The 24255-nt window shown below is 51.4% G+C and overlaps 2 protein-coding genes across 2 annotated transcripts in view; one reads left to right on the top strand and one right to left on the bottom strand.

Moving 5' to 3' along the window:
- The window catches only part of LOC306815116 (olfactory receptor 14J1-like), a gene marked incomplete at both ends in the record, with an annotated part of 389316 nt that overhangs the window by 314934 nt on the left and 50127 nt on the right, over positions 1 to 24255 (bottom strand). The window lies entirely within an intron of this gene.
- Positions 407 to 6216, top strand: LOC306815122 (class I histocompatibility antigen, F10 alpha chain-like; the record flags this gene model as incomplete). Its single annotated transcript, XM_079331747.1, has 5 exons — positions 407 to 872; positions 4291 to 4554; positions 4692 to 4961; positions 5544 to 5816; positions 5909 to 6216. The coding sequence occupies exons 1-5, from the start codon at positions 737 to 739 to the stop codon at positions 6214 to 6216; spliced, it is 1251 nt and encodes a 416-aa protein (XP_079187873.1). The 5' UTR covers positions 407 to 736.

Below are 24255 nucleotides of genomic sequence, written 5' to 3'. Positions count from 1 at the left end.
CCCCCTGTTTACCCTTCCCTAGTCCTGAAAACCCCATCACCCCGTTATCTAAAACATGGAACACCCTGAACCCCCATTCCCGAGCAGGGAAACCCACCTGAACCCCCATTTCTGGCCACCGGGAACCCCCTGAATCTCAATTTTCAGACACCGGGACCCCTTGAACCCCATTACCTGCAAAGAGACCCCCCCGAACCCCATTTTCTGCGCACCCGGATCCCCCTTATCCAGCCCCAGTGCCCCCCTGTACCCCCTTTCCTGGCCCTCCCCCTCTCGGGGACCCAGCCCCCCATTTTCCTTGACCTCGGGACCCCCTGAGCCCCCATTGCTGGGCATGGGGACTCCCCCCGCACCCCGTAATTCGGCATGGGGACCCCCTGCACCCCCTTCTCGGGCATCCCGCCCTTCCCAGCCCCCAGACCCGCCCTTTTCCTTCCCTTTGCACCCCCAGATCTCCCAAATTTCCGTGTCCCCCCAGTTCTCCACTCCCGGCGCTTTCTTCAGGGCGGTCCCAGGGGGTCCCAGGTGTTTCTCAGAGAGCTCCAGGGGGGTCGCAGCGGGGATCCAGAGGGATCCAGAGGAATTCTCTGGAATTCCCCCTTTTCCCCTCCCCCACCGCGCTGCCTCGGTCACTTTCGCTTCCGCGTCCCAACCCGAGAGACCGGGATCTACCCAGCTACCCGTGACGTCACTGACAATTTGAGTTTCCATTAGCGGGCAGGAAATAGCGGCGCCAATGGCGGGGCCGGAGGCGGGTGTGGAGGCGGGGCCAGTTCTGGGAGCGGGATCGCAGCAGAAATGCGCGATGGCTCCAGCGCTGGGGCTGGGGCTGCTCTTGGGGCTCCTGGGGGACCCGGGGGGCGCGACGAAAGGTGAGGGGGACCCCCGAAACCGGGACCCCCTGAACTTCCATTTTCGGGCACCAGGAACCCCCTAACCCTCCATTCGCGGGCAGGGAAATCCCCGAAATCTCCATTTTGGGTCCTGTGACCCCCCCCCTCAATCCTCCTCCCCTGCAGCGGCCCCACCAATGTACCCCCTTATCTAGCACGGAGACCCCCCTGAACCCCCATTTTCCGCTCACCAGTATCCCTTGAACCCCCATTTTCAGGCAGCAGAACGCCCTTGAGCCCCGAATTCCGGGAAGGAGACTCCCCCTTAACACACATTCCCCAGCACGGGAACCCCTGAACCCCCATTTTTGGGCACGGAGACTCCCCCATATTCCCTTCCCCAGCACCGGGATCCCCCTGCACCCCCTAATCCGGCGCTGAGATCGCCCCGCACCCCCGTCACTGCTCTGGGACACCCCTGCACCCCCATTCCCGGCCATCCCCACACCCCAGTTCCGCCCTTTCCCTCGGCTTTTGAACCCCCAGATCTCCCAAATTTCTGCATCCCCCGAGTTGTCCATTGCCGGCGCTTCCTGGGAGGAGGTCCCAGGGCGTCTCAGCGCAGATCCAGTGGGATCCGGATGAATTCCTTGGAATTCCCCTTTACTCCCGTCTCGCTTTCGCGTCTCCCAAACCGCGTCCCCCAGATTCGCCCGCCCCTCCCAGCCCCAGCCCCCCTTTCCCGTGGCCCAGGGACCCCCTGGACCCCCGTTCCTGCCTTTCCCAGCTCCCAGCTCCCACTTTTTTCAACACTGGGGGACCCCTGAAGCCCCTTTCCTGGGCACTGCGACCCCCTGGATCGGCCATTCTGCCTCTCCCAGTCCCTTCCTTGAACCTTGCGCCCTTCCCGGCTCTCCCAGTTTCGCTTCCAGACCCTTGGACGCCGCCAGACCCTCCAGTCTCTGAGTCCCCCCCAGTTCCCTACCCACTGCTCGTCCTGCGGGGGGGTCCTGGGTGGTCCCCGGGGGCATTCAGGGGAATTCACCGGGATTCCTCTGTCCCCTCCCCCTTCTCGCGCTCCCCCGGTCACTTTCGCGTCTCCCAAGCTGCGGCTTCGGGATCCGCCCCGGGACCGGCACCGGCACCGGGACCCCCTGAACCCCCGTTCCTGGGCACGGGGACACCCCTGCACTTCCATTTCCGGGCGAATCCCCCTTTCTGGGCACAAAGATCGACCTGAACATTCATTTCGGGGCACCGGGACCCCCCTGTAGCCCCTTCTCCAGTCCTGAAAACCCCTGAATCCCCTTATCTGGAACGTGGAACCCCCTGAACCCCCATTCCCGAGCAGGGAAACACCCCCGAACCCCCATTTCTGGGCACCGAGATCCCTCTGAACCTTCATATTCAGGGTCCAGAACACTTTGAACCGCAGAACCCGCAAGGAGAACCCCCCCTAACCCCATTTCCTGCGTACCGGGACCCCCCTTATCCAGCACCAGTGCCCCCCTGTACCCCCTTTCCCGGCCCTCCCCCTCTCGGGGACCCAGCCCCCCATTTTCCTTGACCTCGGGACCCCCTGAGCCCCCATTGCTGGGCATGGGGACTCCCCACGCACCCCGTAATTCGGCATGGGGACCCCCTGCACCCCCTTCTCGGGCATCCCGCCCTTCCCAGCCCCCAGACCCGCCCTTTTCCTTCCATTTGCACCCCCAGATCTCCCAAATTTCCGTGTCCCCCCAGTTCTCCACTCCCGGCGCTTTCTTCAGGGCGGTCCCAGGGGGTCCCAGGTGTTTCTCAGAGAGCTCCAGGGGGGTCGCAGCGGGGATCCAGAGGGATCCAGAGGAATTCTCTGGAATTCCCCCTTTTCCCCTCCCCCACCGCGCTGCCTCGGTCACTTTCGCTTCCGCGTCCCAACCCGAGAGACCGGGATCTACCCAGCTACCCGTGACGTCACTGACACTTTGAGTTTCCATTAGCGGGCAGGAAATAGCGGCGCCAATGGCGAGGCCGGAGGCGGTCCGGGGGCGGGGCCAGTTCTGGGGGCGGGGCCAGTTCTGGGAGCGGGATCGCAGCAGAACAGCGCGATGGCTCCAGCGCTGGGGCTGGGCCTGGGGCTGGTCTTGGGGCTCCTGGGGGACCCGGGGGGCTCGACGAAAGGTGAGTGAGACCCCCGAAATCGTGACCCCTCTGAACTTCCATTTCCGAGCTCTGGGTATCCTCTAAACCTTGATTCTCGGGCCCGGAGAAACCCCTGAACCTTCACTTAGGGTCCTTTTACCTCTCCAACGCCTTTCCCAGCAAAAAGACTCCCCTGAACCCCCATTTCTGTGCACCGGGACCCCCCTGAAGCCCCTCATCTGGCAACGGGACCCCCCTGATCCCCCATTTCTGGGCACGGTGTCCCCCCTGAACTCCCATTTCCGGCACTGGGAAACCCCCGAATCGCCATTTCCAGGCCTGGGACCCCCCTGCACCCCATTTTCGGGCATCCCGCTTTTCCCAGACCAGAGTCCCGCCCTTTTCCTTGACCTCTGGGCCCCCCGAACCTCCCAACTTTCCGTGCCCCCCTCCCGTTTTCCACTCCCGGCACTTCCTGAAACGGGTTCCCAGAGGGTCCCAGGGGTCTCAGGGGGGTCTCAGCGGGGATCCAATGGGATCCAGATGAACTCCCTGGAATTCCCCCTTTCCTCCCGTTCCCTCCCCCACCGCGCTCCCTCGGTCTCTTTCCCGTCTCCCAGACTGGGCCTCCGGGATCCGCTTGTCTCTCCCAGTCCCAGCCCCCGCTTTCCCTCAACACCGGGGACCCCTGGAGCCCCTTTCCTGGGCACAGGGACCCCCTGGATCCCCCATCCCGCCTCTCCCAGTCCCTCCCTTGAACCTTGTACCGTTCCCGGCTCTCCCCGTTCCGCATCCTGCCCCCCCAGTCTCTGCATCCCCCCAGATCTCCACCCCCTGCTTGTCCTGCGGGGGGTCTGGGAGGGTCCCTGGGGTATCGTGGAGGCTCCCAGGGGGGATTCTGGGCTCTGGGAGCCCCCTGAATTCCCAGTTCCGCTGGAAAGGAAGGCACCTCCCTGCACTCCCTTATCCAGTACCAATCCCCCCCTGCACCCCCTTTCCCATCCATCCCGCCTTCCCCAGCTCCACATCCACGTTTTCCTTGACTCTGAGACCCTCTGGACCCCCATTCCTGCTTTTCTCATCCCCCAGCCCCCCTTTCCCTCTGCATCAAGGACCCCCAAACCCCCCCATTCCAGCCATCCCGGGTCTCCCCACCTTGTGACCCCTCTTTCCTTGGCACTGGGGACCCTTGGACCCCCTTCCCTTGACACTGGGAGTCCCCTGAGCCCCCATTCCTGGCCACTGGGACCCCATACACCCCCTTTCCTGCTCTCCCAGTTCCCCTTTCATTGATCCATGACCCCTCGACCCCCCTCAAATCTCTGTGTCCCCCAAGTTCTACACTCCCTGCACTACCTGGAGTTGGGGGTATCAGAGCCCAGCCCGGGGATCCCCCAGTTCATGGTCATTGGGTACCTGGATGGGATCCCCTTCACACGCTACGACAGCGAGCGGGGCCGGGTGGAGCCGCTGACACAGTGGATAAAGGATGGAACAGAGCCGGGATATTGGGATAGGGGGACTCAGATCTGCAAGGGGCACCAGCACGTGGCTGCCAGGGACCTGGAGACAGTGTGGGACCGGTACAACCAGAGCAGGGGTGAGTGGGGGGATCCATGGGGCTGGGATGGGATCTGTGGGTCTCCATCAGACTCTGGTGCTCCATAAAGGCTGGGATGGGGCTCTGTGGGGCTGGGACACAATTCCATGAGTCTCTGTGGGTACAATTCCCCCAAGTTTTCACACGTTTGCGAGTTTCTGGCTGTGACCTCCTGTCCAACGGGAGTGTCCGTGGATTCCGCCGGCATGGCTACGATGGATGGGATTACATCTCCTTTGACCTGGAATCCAGGAGATTTGTGGCGGCCGACAGCGCTGCTGAGGTCACCAGGAGGCTCTGGGAAGATGAGAACGTGGCTGAGGGTTATACGAATTACCTGGGGCACATCTGCCCTGAATGGCTCCAGAAATATGTCGGATATGGGCGGAAGGAGCTGGACCGCAAAGGTGGGAGCAGAATTCCTGCGGAAGTGTGGGATTTGTGAATGTAGGACTTGGGAACAGGGTAATTCCTGTGGGAATTCCATGGGCAGATGTCACCCCCATCCATTTCCATTGGAAATTCCATGGGCAGATGTCACCCCCATCCCATTCCCGTGGGACTTCCATGGGTAGATGTCACCCCCATCCCATTCTTGTGGAATTCCATGGGCAGATCTCACCCCCATCCCATTCTCATGGAATTCCATGGTCAGATCTCACCACATTCCTGTGGGAATTCCCTGGGCAGGTCTCACCCCTGTCCCATTCGCATGGAATTCCATGGACAGCATTCACCCCCATCCATTCTAGTGGGAACTGCATGGACAGATCTTCTCCCTACACCATTTATGTGGGAATTCCATAGGCAGATCTCATCCCCATCCCATTCCTGTGGGAATTCTGTGGGCAAATCTCAGCCCCATTCCCATGGAATTCCATGGACAGGTCTCACCTCCATCCCATTCCCATGGAATTCCATGGGCAGATCTCACCCCCATCCCATTCCCATGGAATTCCTGGATGTCTCTCACTGTTATCCCATTCCAGAGCCCCCTGATGTCCATGTGTCTGGAAAAGAGGAACATGGGACGCTGATCTTGTCCTGCCACGCGTACGGATTCTACCCCAAGGCCATCGCAGTCAACTGGATGAAGGGGGATGAAATCCGGGATCAGGAGACGGAGTGGGGCGGGGTCGTTCCCAACAGCGATGGCACCTTCCACACCTGGGCCAGGATCGAGGCGCGGCCGGAGGAGCGGGAGCAGTACCGGTGCCGGGTGGAGCATCCCGGAATGTCGGAGCCTGGGATCTTCGCTTGGGGTGAGGCTGGGAATGTGAAATGTGGGAACTGGGGAGTTGGAATTCCCAGATGGGGATTCGCCTCCCCCTCCTCACCATCCCACAATTCCCAGAGCCGACATCTGGTGGGAATCTCACTGTGGTGGTCGCTGTGTCCATTGTTGCCATCATCATCCTCATTGTCCTTGTTGGATTTGTCGTCTGGAAGCACCAATCTGGTAATACACGGGATGGGAGTCAGGAAGGGGCACAGATCCACCCAGCACCGTTCTGGGAATCCTGTGCCACTGACGCTGATCCCACTGTTTTTCCACAGGGAAAAAGGACGGGAAGGGATACATCATTACAGCCAGTGAGTACCAGTGGCGAATCCAGCTCTGGATCCCCTCCGTGTGGATCCCAGCATGGATCCTGGGGTTAATCCCAGTGTGTGATCCGTGCTGGAATCTCATGGATTTTCTCTTTCTGCAGGAAATGATGTGGGAGCAACGGCTTGACCGCAGGTACGGAGTGGGGTCAGGGTGGGATTCCAGAGGGGGGTTGGGACAGGATGGACAGATTGGGATCAGGGAGGGATTCCGGATCAGAGGAGGGGTCCAGTGCAGGATCAGATGGAATCATGGAGTGGGATTGGGGCTGGATTCTGGAGCAGGATGAGTTGGGATGATGGATAGATGATGGGTGGATGGATGGATGGATGGATGGATGATGAATGAATGGAAAATGGATGGATGGATGGATGGATGGATGGATGGATGGATGGATGGATGGATGGATGGATGGATGGATGGATGGATGATGGAAGAGTGGACAGGCCAGGATTGGTGTGGGATGGATGAGACAGGATCAGGTTGGGATTCCAGAGCAGGATTGGGTGGGATGGATGGAGCAGGAGTGAGCAGGATCCTGTTGGATCTGGAGCAGCTCCTGCTCTCCATGGGCTCCAGCCAGGCCCATCCTGTGGGATGGGGACAGGGACAGGGTGACACTGTGACCCTCTCTCATCCCAGCAGGAATCACCGCCTGAGCAATCCACAGAGCTTGATCCAACCTCTTCCCAGGAAACTGAGGCTTTCCAGCAGAGCTGCTCCCTGTGCTTTTACCCACCAACAGCTCCTGCTAATGGATCAATTTCCCATTTTGGCTTCTTTAAAGCCAAGAACCACAAATATTCCCAATGCTTTAGTTCTGGTGTGAAATTCTTCTGCTTTGGGCAATAAATCCTGCTTGAGGCAATAAATCCAGGTTCCCTCCTCCAGTGTCTGTCAGTTCTTCTCTGAGAGCCAGGAATGAAAATAGGGACACCAGGAACAGGTTGAGGACACCAGGACCAAGATGAAGACACCACAAGATGGGGACACCAGGATTGGGATGGGGACACCAGGACTGACATGGGGACTTGCCAGCCACCCTTGGCTCCATCCCCCAGGATGCATTTCCCGCTCTGTGTCCCATGTCCGAGGTGTCCCCAGGAGGGTTTGGCTGTGTCAGGCTCCTGGAGGAGCAGTGGGATGGGGGGAGGGATCAGGCCAGGCCTCATTGTCCACATCTGTCCTTGAGTGTCCCAAAATCGGGGTTTGGGATTTCAGAGAGGTTTCTGCTCATGACCATGGCCATGAGATGAGAGTGGCCATGAGTGACACAACCCTGAGATGACCATGGGATGACCATGACACAACCACAGACCCATGAGATGATTGGAACAAGAGATGACCATGGCACAGCCATGGCCTTGAGGTGACCCTGATGTGGTCATCTCATTGTTCTGATCATCTTATGGTCATCTCATGGTCATTTCCTGATCACCATCATCTATTGAGTCCCCTGGGGTTTACACCACCTGTCCCCGAGAGAATGGATTGTTGCTGGCAATCAGGACAGGAGCTGATGATCATGTGGGCCTGATCTTTAGTTAGATTAAAAGATCTTATGAGGGATGGGGCTTTTTGGTTAAAGAAAGAGTGACTTAAATGGGCTTGTTCACAAAAATTTGCAAGGGTGGTTTGAATGGGCGTGGTGAGGTGATCAGCATGGGCATTACCTTCAGCCCTGAATTCACTTCCAGGTAGGTTGGTACATGAACCAAGATGTTTGACAAAATAATGTTGTTTTCTTAAAAAAGAAAACTAAACTTTTGAGCAAATTGTATAGGTTTTCATTAGTGATAAATTTGAGGAGGGAACCTTCTGCTCATTCCACAATGCCCGTATCATAAAATGAATCTGTAACTAAATTGAAAGGAATTAAAAACTTTGAGAAAACACGAACAACCACTGCAAGTTCTACAATCTGTGTTGATCCTTCTACAAGTTCAATGTCTGATTCCCAATTATCACTGTTAGGGTTTTTCCAGGTGATAACTGATTTATGCAATTTACCGGAGCCATCTGTAAAAAAAGAGCATTAAGAGGGATGTGACTATCTAGGGGTTTTTGGGTAAAATTCAAAGGAAGGAGTAGTAATTTATGCTTTGGAAAATGAACTGAGGTTTGTCCCATAAAAGCTGCTAAAGCAATTTGAGAAACCTCAGACTGCTGAAGTAAAAATTCTAAATACAGGGGAGTAATGAGTATAAACATAACAGAGAAATAATTTCTGCCAAGGGTTAAAACTCGGGATTGGGATTTCGTGATCAGCTGAGAAAGGATTTCAGGACAAGTAGTGATTGTTTTGGGCATCTGATAAGATAGGAAGATCCATTGTAAAATTAACAAAAGGACAGACAAATCCTATTTTCGTTGAAAAATTGAACCATAAAAATGTGGGCATTCTCCTAAAACAGCAAATCAAAAATGTGACTCTGGGTGGTATCAGTGGGCTTGGTGAGTGTGCAGTGCTGTAGCCACTTTATCCAACCCAGTTCTGGCATCTGGTGTGAAGTCTCTGGGAGAGTTCAGGTCCGTGTCCCCCCTTAATAAATCAAATAAAGGAGCCAAATCCTGGTCTGTGATTCCAAGGAGGGTCCTAACCCCGTTAATTGAGTTTCTGCAGAGGGTGTAATGTGGTGAGTTCCTCCTGCAGGTGGCTGATCTGTGGTGTGACAGTGAGCCTGTACCCTGGGTACCTGCAAGGGGAGGATCACTGCACTTCATCTTTGGCTACTTGTAGACCAGACTTATGGATCTCCTCCAAAATGTCGGTGGTGACAAGTGGTCTTCTTTTCTGAGGCAATCAGGATGTCATTCATTGTGGATGATTCAGACACCTCTTCAGGGCCCCCTTGGAAACTTACCCCTTAGATAAGAAATCCTTCCTTAGGATGACTCATGCTAGAGAAATGTTCACCCCCTGTATACCCCCGTGTTATCTTTTAGTGTTCTAACTGGTCTTTTTTCCTTCTAAGTAATTGGTCACTCTCACCTAAAACTTTAAAGTAGTTGGATAGTTTTTCAATGTCTAACTTTATTGGTCTGCATCTCAAGCCACCCCAACCCTATAAAACCCCTTTGATATTCTACGTACTTGGATTTGCTGCTGGGTCCCTTCGTAGAAATCAAGTTGCCTGCAGAATTCCTGTGCAGCATTCCCAAATCTCTTTCTCTCTGGCTGAGGAAGTGCTGCAATCAAAATGAAATCACAGAAGAACTGATAGCCTAAGTAAGCCTAGGCCTTGCTTGCATTTAATCACTTTGTAGCTGATGTCTGCCTAAGGCAGCCAGGAAAATCTGTTTTATTTGGAACATTTTATCCGGGCTTGCTGTAGCTGTCGGGGGCCATCCATGTATTGCACTATCATTACTTGGGGGAATTTCTCTTGGGTGAAAGGACCCTTGCCATGTACCATTGGCACATTGCTGGGGAGTTCCACATCCCTTGTGGCAGGACGGTCCTATGGTGCCTTTTCAGCAGTGACTGTTGGTGGATGGAAGGAATGAAAAAGGAGAATCTTGACACAAACTCTGGATGTAAAGGGATCCTGAAAAAGCAATCCTTCAGATCAATAATCATTAACAACCAGTCCCTGGGGATCACATTAAGAGAGGGGCAATCCTGTCTGCAACAGTCCATCTCCTCAATGATTCCATTTACTCTTCTCAGGTCTTGAAGCAGCGTCCACTTCTCACTATGTGGCTTTCTGATGAAGAAAATGGGGATTTTCCAGGGACTATTTGTAGGGACAATATGCCCCTTTTTCCAGTTGTTCACAAGCCAGAGACTCGAGTGTGGACAGCTTTTTGATGGGAAGGGGCCAATGATCAATCCCAGATGGGTTTGCCTGAGGTCCAAGTGAGTGTTACAGCACCGTGCTCATCAGTGGTCCTTGCAAAAAATTTGTTTTGAGTCTCAGTCCCCAGTGGTACAGGAGATCCCTACCTCAAACACGCACTTTTGTCTTTAATAATAAATGGCTTGATGGTGGCCACACGGTCCCACAGTCTTTTAAAGGAAACAGGATGTAAACTCCTGATTGTGTTGCTGTGCCCCCCAATTCCCACAAGTGTGTTGAGTGAAGGAACAAGAGTCCACTCTGGAGAGTTGTGTGAGATAATGGTCATGTCTACTCCCATGTCAGAAAGACCCATACAGATGAGGGTTTTCCCCATGTAAATGACATCACAGGTGATTTTGATTTTTCCCAGGCCAATCTGCTGGGCCCATGCAATGTGGTCAGTGTCATCATTAACCATAGGCAACAAGAGAGCCTGAGTGAAAGGTATTTCCTTGGAAATAAACAAGGAGGATTAGGGCACCTAGCTAACACTGATTTCTTGATTAGAGGTAACTGTTAAAACAGTGGGCAACACATAAAAATCTTCAATATTACATTGGTCAAGTCCAATAATGAGAAAACTTCTTGGCTGCAGTTCTGGTTTTAGCTGGCCTGTGGAGATAATGAGATGGATAAAATCATTACTGACCGGGCAGGTGACAGCTCCAGTCGAGCTGCACGGTACTGAGACAGGCAGGTCCCTGAGGAGGTGTTGCAAAAAGAGGTTTGGTGGGTTCCAATGTCTGTTTTGCCAGTGTTCAGCCATGGGGGTTCTTGTGTCTCCACGTGCCACTGTCCTGTGCTCTGCTTGGAGTTTCCTCATGGCTGCAGCAATGTACCTGGACTTGATGACAAAAGTTAGTATCTGGCCTGGTTTATTCCAGTCACAAAGTTTTTGAGAGTTCCCTTTTTGGGTTTGCAATAGTTTCTTTCCCAGTGTCCCTCTTGACCACAATTAAAGCATTGTCCTGGCTTTTGGTTCTGCTGTTCTTTGAGGACGCTTTTGAGATTTAATCAAGGCATTGGCTAATACTTTTCCTTGGAAGGAGGCAACATGCTCTGGAGTAACCAACTTATTGCAAGCCCCCACCATCTGGGGGATGGTGATTTCAGGGTCAAGGGACAAAGCCTTTAAGCCCTTCTTACATTTGGGGTTAGCATTGACCACTGCTAGCTGTTTCAGCTTCCCAAACCTGGTCCTCAGCCACTTGTTTATCAAGAGTGAGTTTAACCCTATCCAGAAAAGTCATATAAGGCTCTGTAGGGCCTTGCCATATATCAGCAAAGTTCAATTGCAGCTTACTGGCCTCAGGTACTTTTAAAAAGGCCTTTTTAGCCACTTCATCATGTCATTTAACACTGGTCTTTGCAAATCTCAGGCTTGCTGGTCCGGGTCAGTTACCTCCCCTACCAATTGGGCAAGTGTAATGCCAGCCCATGCTCCAGAAAGCAATTTATTTAACTGTCTTTTCAACCCCAACTCCCATAGCAAAAGCTCAGTAGGGGATAGCAGCAATGCCATTAAATATTTTATGTCATGGGGAGTAAAGATGTGCATGGCAAAAGTTGCTGAAACCAGCTTGTAAAATATGGAGAGCGCTGGGCATGATCTCTGCCTGCTTTTCATAGTTCCTTTATTTCACTAAATGCCAAAACCTCTCAGCATGAGTTGCCTCTTCTGTTATACCTTATTGGCGTTATGTCAAGTTTAGAAGCCAACTCCCATTCACCCTTTTCAGGGCCAATCTTTTAATTTCTTCCTGATTTCTCTTCCTTGACTCCAACCAGGGGAGGTCTTCCTTGGAAGAGGAGGGAGAGAAGGACCATCTGCAGGAGCAGCCCTTGGCAATGAGCACCATTTTATCTCTTGGGTTGCCCCCCCTTGCCAAGCCTCAGTGCTGGCCAGGACAATCTGACATTGACATTTTGGGGATGGACCCTCCTGGAACCACCTTAAGGGTAGTTCTGGTCTCCTCCCAGGGGAATGGCAATCAGTGCCAGTTCTGGCAGGGATGGGATGGGGTGGCCCCTTAAGGTGGTGGTTGAGCCATGACAGAGTGAGGACTGGCAGGAGGGGCTGGAGGTGGGGACACCTGACAAACCAGGTCTTTGTCCGAGGGTGTTAGTTGTGATTTCACAATGGCTGCTATTTGCAGCAGGGCAGATAGTGGGGTAACAGCCATGGGTGCTTTGACTGGATGGGACTGCAAGATATTAGGAGGGTAAAGGGGATGAGGAGCTGTCCTAGTTTGGAGGACAGGTGTCTGCTAAGAAAGGCAGGAGCCTCTCTTTGAAATGGAGAATGTAAATCCCCTCTGTCAAAATTATTATGATTTTGAAATTAAGAGTCTCTCAGGCAAAGATATGGGAAATAGGAATAGCAGTTCTTTACTAAGAAAATTAAAATAAAAATACAGTGTTACAAAGAGCAACCCCAAAACACTGACCGTGTCAGCGTACAACCTGACACTGTCAGTCAGGTTGCTGGTAGCAGTCCCATTCAATCGTGGCTGCATCCTCCTGGAGTGGCAGATGTGGTTCAGTTGGAGCAGTGCTCCAGTAAAAGGTGCAGTTTTCCTCTGAAGGCCCAGGGATGATGTGGAAAGGTCTGGTTTTCCTCTGGAATCCAGTGGAAAAAAGGCTGCTTTGGTGATCCAAATCTCAGTTTTTATCTGTGGAGGAAATGCTTGGCTCCTTCCCCTAGCTGGCACATCTTCCAATGGGATGATGTAATTTTATCAGTTTTACAGTGGGACTCAATGGCCCATTAGCAGATGATATCTTCCTGGGGGAAAGTTGTGGAAAAAAATAACGATGACTGCCCCACCTGGTTTTTAACAGATGGCCCATTAGCAGAGAATATCTCCCACAGAGATAAGGAACACTGCCCCACATGGTTTCAACAGATGGTGATAGAATACACACTTTTGGTCACATCCTTTATTGCAGCCTAAGGAGCACATGAGGACACTGGAGGGACAGAGTGGTGGTGATCCACAATGACCTGTGCACTGCTATCGGGGGTTCACGGTGGAGGGTTCGAGGACAATGGATGTAGCACGGCGGGGTCACCAGCACAGCTGCATAACTCCCTGGGCCAGCTTTGGGCACAGGCAGAAACCAGCTCAGCCCATGTCTGTTATCAGGTTCAGTCACAGGGCAGAGGGTGAAGGAGAGAACAGGATTGGCAGTACTGGGCTCATCCAAATTTTAGCATCATTCAGTTCACCAAATAAATTTTCCCTCATGCTTTGTTACTTCTGTTCCAATTTGACCATGTCATTTACTTTTTGAAAGACAATAATTAGTTTTTGAGCCGAGCCATCCCTTTTTGCAGCTGAATTATACAGCTTCCTCCCAGCTGAGTCCCAAAAGTCCATCAGGTAGAGCTTGTCTTTGGTAGCCTCTGGAGTGGATTTATAAGCCAATAGGATCAAATTTTGGAGCTCCTTATTCTCAAATTTCTTTCCCAATAAGCCAGTTTGAATTTAAAATCTCTTTAGATGTCCTTCTGCTCTACAGACATCTGGGAACCCATCATTGAACTGAAATTGAACTGCCAAATTAGATGAGAGAAAAAGAGTAGATGGGATGGATATCACCCTTCCTCTTACCTTCTCTGAAGGTGAAAACACTGAGGCTGTCTCCTCCTGACTCCACAGTGCTCGATGGCCCCCAGAGCCTTGATTTGGTGCCAGGAAGGGCAGGTCCTGCTCTCGGCTCCCCAGAGGATGGGACCGAGTTCCAAAGAGTCTCCTGAATTTCAGGAGTCCCTGTTTGGCTGCCAAGCGAAGCTGCTGCTGATCCTGGCCCAGATATTAGGATCAGTGGCTTAACTGAACTCGGCAACCTTGTGCAGAAAGAAAACCTGACCCGATTAGTCTGGAGCTAAAAAGTTTAGTAATACAAAAATAACAAACTGCAAGCCAAGCAGCTTACATCGAATGAATCAAGAAAGGTGGTACAGGGAGGCTAATTCTGTGCATGATGGCAAAAAAGCAAGGGCCGGGGCAAAACAGGAATATTTATAAACTTGGAGGAGGGGACAAGTTAGGGTGGAGTTCAGGGAGGGGATCCAGTAGAGAAGGGTGATTGGGAATATTAAAATTTTTGCATCAAGAAAGAACCAATGACAACAAAGAGAACAGGGAACATTCTGGCAATGATTACCATGCTGAACAGGAGGATTCTGGGGGTGATTTTTCTACTCACTCTCTCTGCAAAGGGTTTTCCCACAGCCTTAAGCCAAGTAATCTAGTCTTTTATTTGAACTAAGCCTAGCATGATCATGACCATGAGATGATGGTGATGACCATTAACTAAAGGAAATAAGAAAAGTCTTAGAGAATCAGGACCTTTTTAAAATTTGTTAAATCCTGTTGACTTCTGTTCAATTTTGTTCACCCAAAGGAACTCTGGGAAGGGTTCAGCTGTGGGTCAGATGGCCAGAGAGTGGGTTGGTGGTCACCTCGTGTGTCAGGCAGTGATTGGCTGGGGAGATGTATGGACAGCACATCATCAGAGAGCTGATTGGGTAAAGGGACACGTCAACAGCAACACCACAGTGAAAGGCAGCCAATGCGTGCTTGCTTCAGTAAAGTACGGGTTAAGTTTTAGTTAAGTTTCAAGTATAAAAAGGTTCAGTTGGTTACAATAAATGATTTTTGGTCCAAGCAAGCAAGTTCGTGTGTCTTTCTTCCTCATTGCTACGCATGGTCACGAGATGGTCATGGCTGTGACCATGAGATGGCCATGACGATGACTCGGCGATGATCCTGACCATCATAGGATTGTGGCCATGAGTTGACCACAAGATGATCATGAGATGACCATGACCATCATCATGACACAACCATGACCATGAGATGACCATGACAGTATTGTAGCCATTAGCTGACCACAAAATGAGATGAGCATGACCATTTAATGTCCATTACTATGACCATGTCCATGAGAAGATCAAGATCATGAGAGGACTGTGACCATCAGATGACCATGACACAGTCATGAGCATGAGAACATGACCGTGAGAGGACCATGACCATGAGCATGAGATGATTGTGATCAGATGACCATGACCATAACTGTGACCATGACTGTGACCATGACATAACTGTGGCTATGAGCTGACCACGAGATGACCATGACGACTTAATGACTGTGAGCATTTCATGACCATGACACAGCCGTGTGTTGATCAAGGTCATGTGGTGATCACAAGGTGACCATGACTTTACCATGGCCATGGGGTCATAAAGACCATTATATGAGCAAGGGCCCTGATATGATGATGACCATGTGATGACCATAAGATGGCCACAACCATGAGCATGAGATGACTGTGACCAAGAGATGACCATGAGATGACCACAACACAGCCACAGATATGAGACCATTGTGACCATGAGGTGATTCTAAGGTGACCATGTGATGACCCTGACTGTGAGATAACCACAAAACGAACATGAGAGGATCAAGACCATGACATGATAGTGACCATGACATGGCCACAAGATGATCATGAGATGACCATGACCGTGCAATGACCATGACACAACCATGACCTTGAGATAACCATGACCCTATGATGACCATGACCATGATATGAACTTGACAGAAGTGTGACCGTGACTGTGACAATGACCTTGAGATGATGGTGATGAGGAAAATGACCCTGACCATGAAATGGCCATGAGATGACTGTGACCATGAGATGACCATAATCATGAGATGACCAGGACCATGGGATGACAATTACAATGATATAACCAGGACTGTGAGGTGACCATGAGCATGAGATGATTGAGACCAAGAGATGACCATGAGACGATCACAACACACCATGGCCATGTGTGGTCATGACATGAGGTGACTGTGAGATGACCACGAGATGACCATGACCATGAGATGTTGATGATCAGGAAATTACTGTGACCATGAGGTGATTGTGACCATGACACAACCACAGCCATGAAATTACAGTAATATGATCGTGGCCATGAGTTGAACACAGGATGATCATGAGATGACCATGAGCATGCAATGACCCTGACTGTGGCCATGACACGACCATAGCCATGAGATGACCATTACAATGAGATGACCATAAGTGTGAGATTGCTGTGAGCATGGGATGACTGGGACGAAGAGATGACCATAAGATGACCATGCTAACGAGATCATTGTGACCATGAGATGGCCATGAGGTGACCATGATGTGATTGTGACCATTAGATGACCCTAACAATGATATGACTATCTGGAAATGACCCATCACTGTGCGGTGGCCATGAGATATCTGTGATCATGAGATAACCATGACCATGACCCAACCACAGCTGAGACATGACCATGATAAGATGGTGGGAAATGAATTGAACATGAGATAAAAATGACCATCACCATGGCACAACCATGACCATGAAATTACCATTACAATGAGATGACCATGATTGTGAGATGACCATGAGCATGAGATGATTGTGACCAAGAGATGACCATGAGATGATCACAACACGCCACGGCCATGTGTGATCATGGTTGTGAGGTGACCATGAGATGACCATTACAGTGGGGTACCCAGGAGCATAAGATGATGGTCATCAGGAAATGACCATGAGCCTGAGATGGCCATGAGATGAGATGATCGAGGCCATGAGGTGACCATGAGATGATCCTGACCATGACATGACCATGATCATAAGTTGACCATTACAATGAGATAACCATGAATGTGACCATGAGATGACCATGACCATGAGGCGACCATGACCATGAGATGACCATGAGTTGACCGTGGGTGACCATGAGATGACCATGAGCATGAGATTGATCCTGATCAGGAGATGATCATGGCCATGATACAACCATGACCGTGAGATGACCATGAGCTGACCATGAGCTGACCACGACCATGACACAACCATGACAATGAGCATGAGTTGTTGTGGGTCAGGAGTTGACCATGAGATGACCACAATATGATCGTGGCAGAGATATAATTGTGGCCACGGGATGACCACAACCATGAGATGATGGTGATGAGGAGATGACCATGAGGTGACCATGAGATGACCATGACCTTGACCATGACCATGAGAGGATGGTGACCATGAGATGACCACCACACAGCCATGTGGTGACCAGGATCATGAGGTGACCATGAGATGACCATGACACAACCATGGCCATGAGGTGATCAAGAAATGTCCATGACAGTGACCATGACATGATGATGACTGTGAGATGACCATGGGCATGAGGTGTGGTGACCAAGAGATGACCACAGCGTGACCATGACTGTAACAGGATTCTGACTATGTGGTGACCATGAGATGACCATGACCTTGACCATGACCATGAGAGGACTGTGACCATGAGATGACCACCACACTGCCATGTGATGACCAGGATCATGAGGTGACCATGAGATGACCATGAGCATGAGATGGTGTTGATCAGATGACCATGACATGATGATGACCATGAGATGATACTGACCGTGACACAACCATGGCTGTGAGACGGCACGAGCTGACCATGAGTGACCATGAGATGACCATGACCGTGCAATGACCGTGACACAACCATGACTGTGAGCATGAGATGATGGGGATCAGGAGATGACCATGACCATGACACAACCATGGCCACGAGATGACCATGAACTGGCCATAAACTGACCATGAGATGACCATGAGGTGACCATGACCATACAATGACCATGAATGACCATGAGCTGATGATGAGCTCCCCATGAGCTGACCATGAGTGACCATGAGCTGTCCATGAGGTGACCATGTGTGACCATCGGTGACCATGAGTGACCATGAGTGACCATGTGTGACCATGAGTGATCATGGTCTGACCATGAGTGACCATTGGTGACCATGAGGGACCATGAGGTGACCATGAGTGACCATGAGGTGACGATGCAGTGACCATGAGCTGACCATGAGTGACCATGAGTGACCAGGACCCGGCCATGGTCTGGATCTCCCCAGACCCGTCTCTGCTCTCACCTCCCGCTTCCCCCGTCACTGGAACCGTTCATTTCCCATCCATAATACGGAGATTTGATCACAGCCAATAGAATGCCTGGAAATCAGTGACGTCATGATTTACCAGGCAGAATAGAGCTCTCCTTCCCGCCCCATTCAGCAACCAATAGGAAGTGACGTTCTCCGTGACGTCACCGCGCCAATGCGGAAGTGGCGAGCGCGGGGGCTGCCGGGATCGGGGCGGTGGTTGAGGCTGCCGATTGATCCCGATCGGCTCCGATTGATCGCGATTGATCCCAATCGGCGCCGATTGATTCCGATCGGCTCCGATTGATCCCGATCGATCTTCCCGCCATGTTCTTCACCTGCGGCCCCAACGAGGCCATGGTGGTCTCAGGTGAGTTCGGTGGGGGGGGGCGGGTCGGGAGCTCCTGGGGACCCTAAAAACTCCTGGGAACCCCCAAATTCCCCAAAAAACTCCTGGGAATCAAAAAATTCCCCAAAAAACTCCTGGGAATCCCAAAATCCCCCCAAAACTCCTGGGAACCCCAAAATTCCCCCAAAAAACTCCCGGGAACGCCCAAATCCCCCAAAACCCTCCTGGGAACCCCAAAATCCCCAAAAAAACTCCTGGGAATCCCAAAATTCTCCAAAAAACTCCTGGGAATCTCCAGAATCTCCCAAAAAACTCCCAGGAACCCCAAAAACTCCTAAAACAACTCCCGGGAATTCCCCCAAAATCCCCCCAAAACTCCTGGGAACCCCCAAAATCTTCCCTAAGTCTCCCGGGAACCTCTTCAAAAAGTCCCGGGAACTTCGGCAAAATCCCGCCAAAAACTCCCGGGAACCCCCAAAATCGTCCCTAAACCTCCCCAAAATCCCGCCAAAAAAACTCGTGGGAATCTCCAAAATCTTCCCTAAATCTCCCGGGAACCTTCAAAAACTCCCGGGAATTCCCCCAAAATCCCCCCCAAAAAACTCCCGGGAATTCCCAAATTCCCCAAAAAACTCCTGGGGACCCCAAAACCTCCTGGGAATCCCAAAATCCCCTAGAATTCCTGGGAATCCCAAAATCCTCCCGGGAACCCCCAAAAGCCTCCTGGGAACCCCCAGAATCTTCCCAAAATCTCCCGGGAACCTCCTCCAAAAAGTCCTGGGAACTTCCTCAAAATCTCTCAAAAAAAACTCCCGGGAACCCCAAAATTCCCCAAAAAACTCCCGGGAACCCCCAAAATCCCCCCAAAAACTCCTGGGAATCCCAAAAACCTCCTGGGAACCCCCAAAATCTTCCCAAAAACTCCCGGAAATATCTTCTAAAAAGTCCCGGGAACTTCCTCAAAATCCCGCCAAAAACTCCCGGGAACCCCCAAAATCGTCCCTAAACCTCCCCAAAATCCCACCAAAAACTCGTGGGAATCCCAAAATCTTCCCAAAATCTCCCGGGAACCTTCAAAATCTCCCGGGAACCTTCAAAATCTCCCGGGAATTCCCCCAAATCCCCCCCAAAAAACTCCCGGGAATTCCCAAAATTCCCCCCAAAAACTCCCGGGAACCCCCAAAACCTCTGGTTCCCCCCCCCCCCCCCCCCCCCCCCCCCGGGGTTTTGGGGATCCCCGCAGGGATTTTGAGGGATTTTTGGGGCTTCATAAGGAAACTTTTGGGGGATTTTTATGGGAGATTTTGGGGGAATTTTTGGGAGTTTAGGAACGGATTTTGGGGGATTTTTGGGGGTTCTGATGGGGGATTTTTGGGGGTTCAAGAGGGGATTTGGGGGGAATTTTTGGGAGTTTAGGAGGGGATTTAAGGGGATTTTTGGGGGTTTTGATGGGGGATTTGGAGGATTTTGGGGGGTTCAGGAAGGGATTTTGGGGGGTTCTGATGGGGGATTTTGGGGAGTTTAGGAAGGGATTTGGGGGGATTTTGGGGGATTCTGGAGGAGATTTTGGGGGGATTTGGGGGCATTTTTTTGGCATTCTGATGGAAGATTTTGAGGGAATTTTTGGGAGTTTAGGAGGTGATTTTGGGGGGATTTTTGGAGGTCCCAGAGAGGATTTTGGGAGGGATTTTTTTGGCACTCAAGAGGTGATTTTGGGATAATTTGGGCGGGGAATTTTGGGAGGTTCAGGGGGCAGATTTTGGCGGTTTCAGTAATGGATTTTGGGGAGATTTTTGGTGGTTCAGGAGAGAATTTTGGGGGATTTTTGGGAGGTCCTGATGGGAGATTTTGGGGGTTCAACAGGGGATTTTAGGGGGGATTTAGGGCAGATTTGGAGGGATTTGGAGGGGATTTTAGAATGATTTTGGGGGTTTCAAGAGGGGATTTTAGGATGATTTTTGGGGTTTCAAAAGGGGATTTTGGGGGCTTTTTCAGATCCGGGAGATAATTTTTTTGGAGTTCTGCTGGGGAATTTTAGGGGTGATTTTTGGTGGTTCAGGAAGGGATTTTGGGGGGATTTGAGGATGAATTTCTGGGGGTTCGGATGGGGGATTTGGGGAGGATTTTCGGTGGTTCAGGAGGAGATTTTAAGGGTGATTTTGGGATGGATTTTTGGGGGTTCAGGAGGGGATTTTGGGTAATTTTGGGTAATTCTGGGTGATTTTTGGGTGATTTTGGGCTGGTTTTAGCTGATTTTGGCTGATTTTGGGGTGATTCTGGGTGATTTTGGGGTGATTCTGGCTGACTTTGATTTTGGCTGATTTGGGCTGATTTTGGGTGATTTTGGGGTGATTTTGGCTGATTCTGGCTGATTTTGCCTGATTTTGTTTGATTTCGGGGTGTTTTTCCCTAATTTTGCCTGATTTTTTCTGATTTTGGGTGATTTTTGCTGATTTTGCCTGATTTGGTCTGATTTTTGCCTGATTCTGCCTGATTTTGTCTGATTTTGCCTGATTTTTGGGGTGTTTTTGCCAGATTTTTCTGATTTTCCCTGGTTTTGGGGTGTTTTTCCCTGATTTGGGCTGATTTTGCCTGATTTGTCCTGATTTTTGCTGATTTTTCCTGATTTTTCCTGATTTTCCCTGTTTTTTCCCCAGGTTTCTGTCACAGCCCCTCGGTGATGGTGGCCAGGGGCCGGGTGCTGGTGATCCTCTGCCTGCAGCAGATCCAGCGGTGAGGGGTGGGGATTTTTAGGGGGTTCTGGGGGGTCCCCCCCGGATTTTGGGGTGACCCCCTGGCGCCCCCAGGATCTCCCTGAACACGCTGATGCTGCCGGTGCGCAGCGAGAAGGTTTACACGCGGCACAGGGTGCCCATCTCGGTCACGGGCATTGCTCAGGTACCCCAAAAATCACCCCAAATCGCCCCAAAAATCCTCTCCTGAAACCCCCAAAATCACCCCATAATCGCCCAAAATCACCCCAAAATCCTCTCCTGAAACCCCCAAAAATCATCCCAAAATCACCCCAAAATCACCCCAGAATCACCCCATAACCCTCTCCCAAAATCATCCCCAAATCACCCAGAAATCGTCCTCAAATTCACCCAATAATCACCCCAGGATCACCCCAAATATCAGCCCAGAATCAGCCCAGAATCACCCCAAAGTCACCCTGAAAATCACCCCAGAAATCACACAGAATCACCCCAAAATCACCCCAGAATCGCCCCAAAAATTACCCCAGATATCCTCTCCTGAAACCCCCAAAAATCATCCCAAAATCACCCCAGAATCACCCAAAAAAATCACCCCAAAACCCTTTGTCATGATCTGCCCAACCCGAGCGGGAGTCGTGACGGGTTCTTTTATGGATCTCAGAGCGCCAAAGACACAGCAGGGGAAAAAAACTGTTTACTTTTACAGAAATCCACTTTATTTAGTGCCAACCAAAATGCGATAGTGGGACAGAGAGAGAGAGAGAGAGAGAAAAGGGGGTCGGGATTATAGCTACCAAGACGGGCAGACGAATCCTCGTGGAGCCAGCCAATAGATGTCTGTTGCCATCTGGGGAGATCTCGGGGGTCTCCTCTGAGAAAGTCACTTTTATAGTCCTTTCCCAAAGCGAGTGGCTTCTGGCCAAAAGGTGGGAAGATTTATGGACTATTGTATGTGGAGATCGTCACCCTGAGGAACAGATGGAAACAGGACACTTCAAGGCACACCAAACCATCTTTGTTGTTATGAACACACACAGGGCAGCCCATACTGACCAGTCCATTGTTATTCCATCTGTGGGAGCTTTGTTGAGTCAGCGCCCCGTGACTAGTTGTCATGAGAAACCAGTCCTGGTAGACATCACCTGCGGAACAGTCACTTGCTGTTCCTCCCATCCCTGGCCAGCGCAGGCCTCAGGCGAGGGTCGTTGGGCAGAAACAGACGAGAGGCTCACACGGACTCTCACACACCAGTTGTGTGGTTGTGCTATTTTTAGCTGTAGTTGACAAAGTATATATATTGAAGTGTGAAATCGATAAATCAGCTTCCTGCTTGCATCAAATCTTGTCTTCTCGTTATGCAAGTGGAGGGGGAATCCTGTCCCCTGGTTGATCACTGTCAGTGAGCGCCCCCTGCTGGTCGGGAGGACCTGGTGGCCAACTCTGACTTGTGCTGGGTTATACTGGTTTATACTGGGATGTCGTCCCGGCGGTGACTGGTTTGTACTGGTTTGCACTCGTTTGTACTGGTTTGGACTAGGTTATACTGAGATATTCTGGATTTTACTGGGTTGTAGTTGGAGGGGGCTTGGGGACACTAGGTACCCACTGGGAGCAACTTCTGGGGGTGCTGGTACTACTGGTTTATACTGGGACTGACCTTTAGGAGTGTTGGAATGACTGGTTTATACTGGGGTGTGTCTTGGGATCTACTGGAAGTGACTTCAGGTCATCCTGGACTTACTGGTTTATACTGGAGCTGCTGCCATGGGCTCAGGGGTGGCTCCCTGTGCTTACTGGTTTATACTGGTTCCTTATCAAGGCTGAGCTGGCCTTCACTGGGGCCCTGCTGAGAGGTGACTTCTCCAACTTCTCAGCCTGGCACCGCCTGCAGCTGCTGGTGTCTGCCAGGAACTCTGGGAAGGGCGAGGCTGAGGTGCTGCCTCCTGAAAGGCTGAAGGAAGATGGGGGATTCCCTGTAAAAATTCCCATAATTTCACTGGATCCCCAATATTTCCATCTCTTTCCTCACGTAAACTGGGAGGTGGTGGGCTCTGTTGAGTTGAATGGGTAGACCTGGTGTCCCTAAAAATTCCCATGGGTTTTAATGGGTAGATTGGAATTTCTACACATCTGGGTGCCCCCATTTAGATATTGGGGTGTCTCCTGTTCCCTCCCTGAGATTTTGGGGTGCTGCATTTGCTCCCCCCAGAGCTGGAGCTGGTATAGAATGTTGTCTACACTAACCCCACAGACCAAAGTGCCTGGGTGAACCTGTGTTGTATCCTCTCCTGAGGTAACTTGGGTCACCCTCCCACCCATGGGGCCCTCACCTGGAGTTTTGGGGAGCCCCATGAATGTTGAGGTGCCCCCCAATCACCCCCCAGCTGCCAAGGGTCATCTGTGTCCACGATGACAGGGATTCAACGGTGGCCATCATCTTCTCGTGGCCTGTCAGTGTGACTCGGAGCACTTGGGTGCCCCCAAAATCACCTGGATATCCCCAAAAATCACCTGTGTACACCTGGGTACTCCCAAAAATCTCCTGGATCCCCCCCAAAAACCCCCTGGGTACACCTGGGTACTACCCAAAATTCACTTGGGTATTCCCAAAAATCACCTGGGCACAGCTGGGTACCTGTAAAAGATCTGGATCACCCCAGAAACCACATGGATACACCTGGGCACCCCTTAGACACCTGGATCTACCAAAACCCCTGTGGCCCCCCAGAACTGGTGTCCCTAAATCCCCATTGACTTTGATCAGGGTAGACCAGGAGTTGTGTATATCTCCAATTATCTCTACTAATCCCTCCCAGAGGTCCCAGTTATGACCCAGTGCTCCCAGTAACCCCAGTGCTCCCCACTTAGCCGCTCCCAGTGCTCCCAGGAATAGCTCCCAGTTTGACTAGCTTGTCCTCCCAGTTCTCCCAGTGCTCCCAGTAACCCCTCTCAGTGCTCTCAGTTTGTTTGCCCAGTTTCCCCCTTTCCTCCCTTCCAATGCTGCCAATTCCCCCCCCCAGTGGTTCCAGTTCCTCCTCCACTGCTTCCCCTTAGCCCTTCCCAGTACTCCCAGTTTAACCAGCAACCCTTCCTGATCAAGCCCTATTAATAGGAAGACCTGGTGTCCCTAAATCCCCAAATGATTTCATTGAGTTAG

The sequence above is a fragment of the Erithacus rubecula genome, assembly GCF_903797595.1.
Source record: "Erithacus rubecula genome assembly, contig: scaffold_100_arrow_ctg1, whole genome shotgun sequence".
NCBI classification, from domain to species: domain Eukaryota; kingdom Metazoa; phylum Chordata; class Aves; order Passeriformes; family Muscicapidae; genus Erithacus; species Erithacus rubecula.
This window is presented reverse-complemented; position numbering and strand designations above follow the sequence as displayed.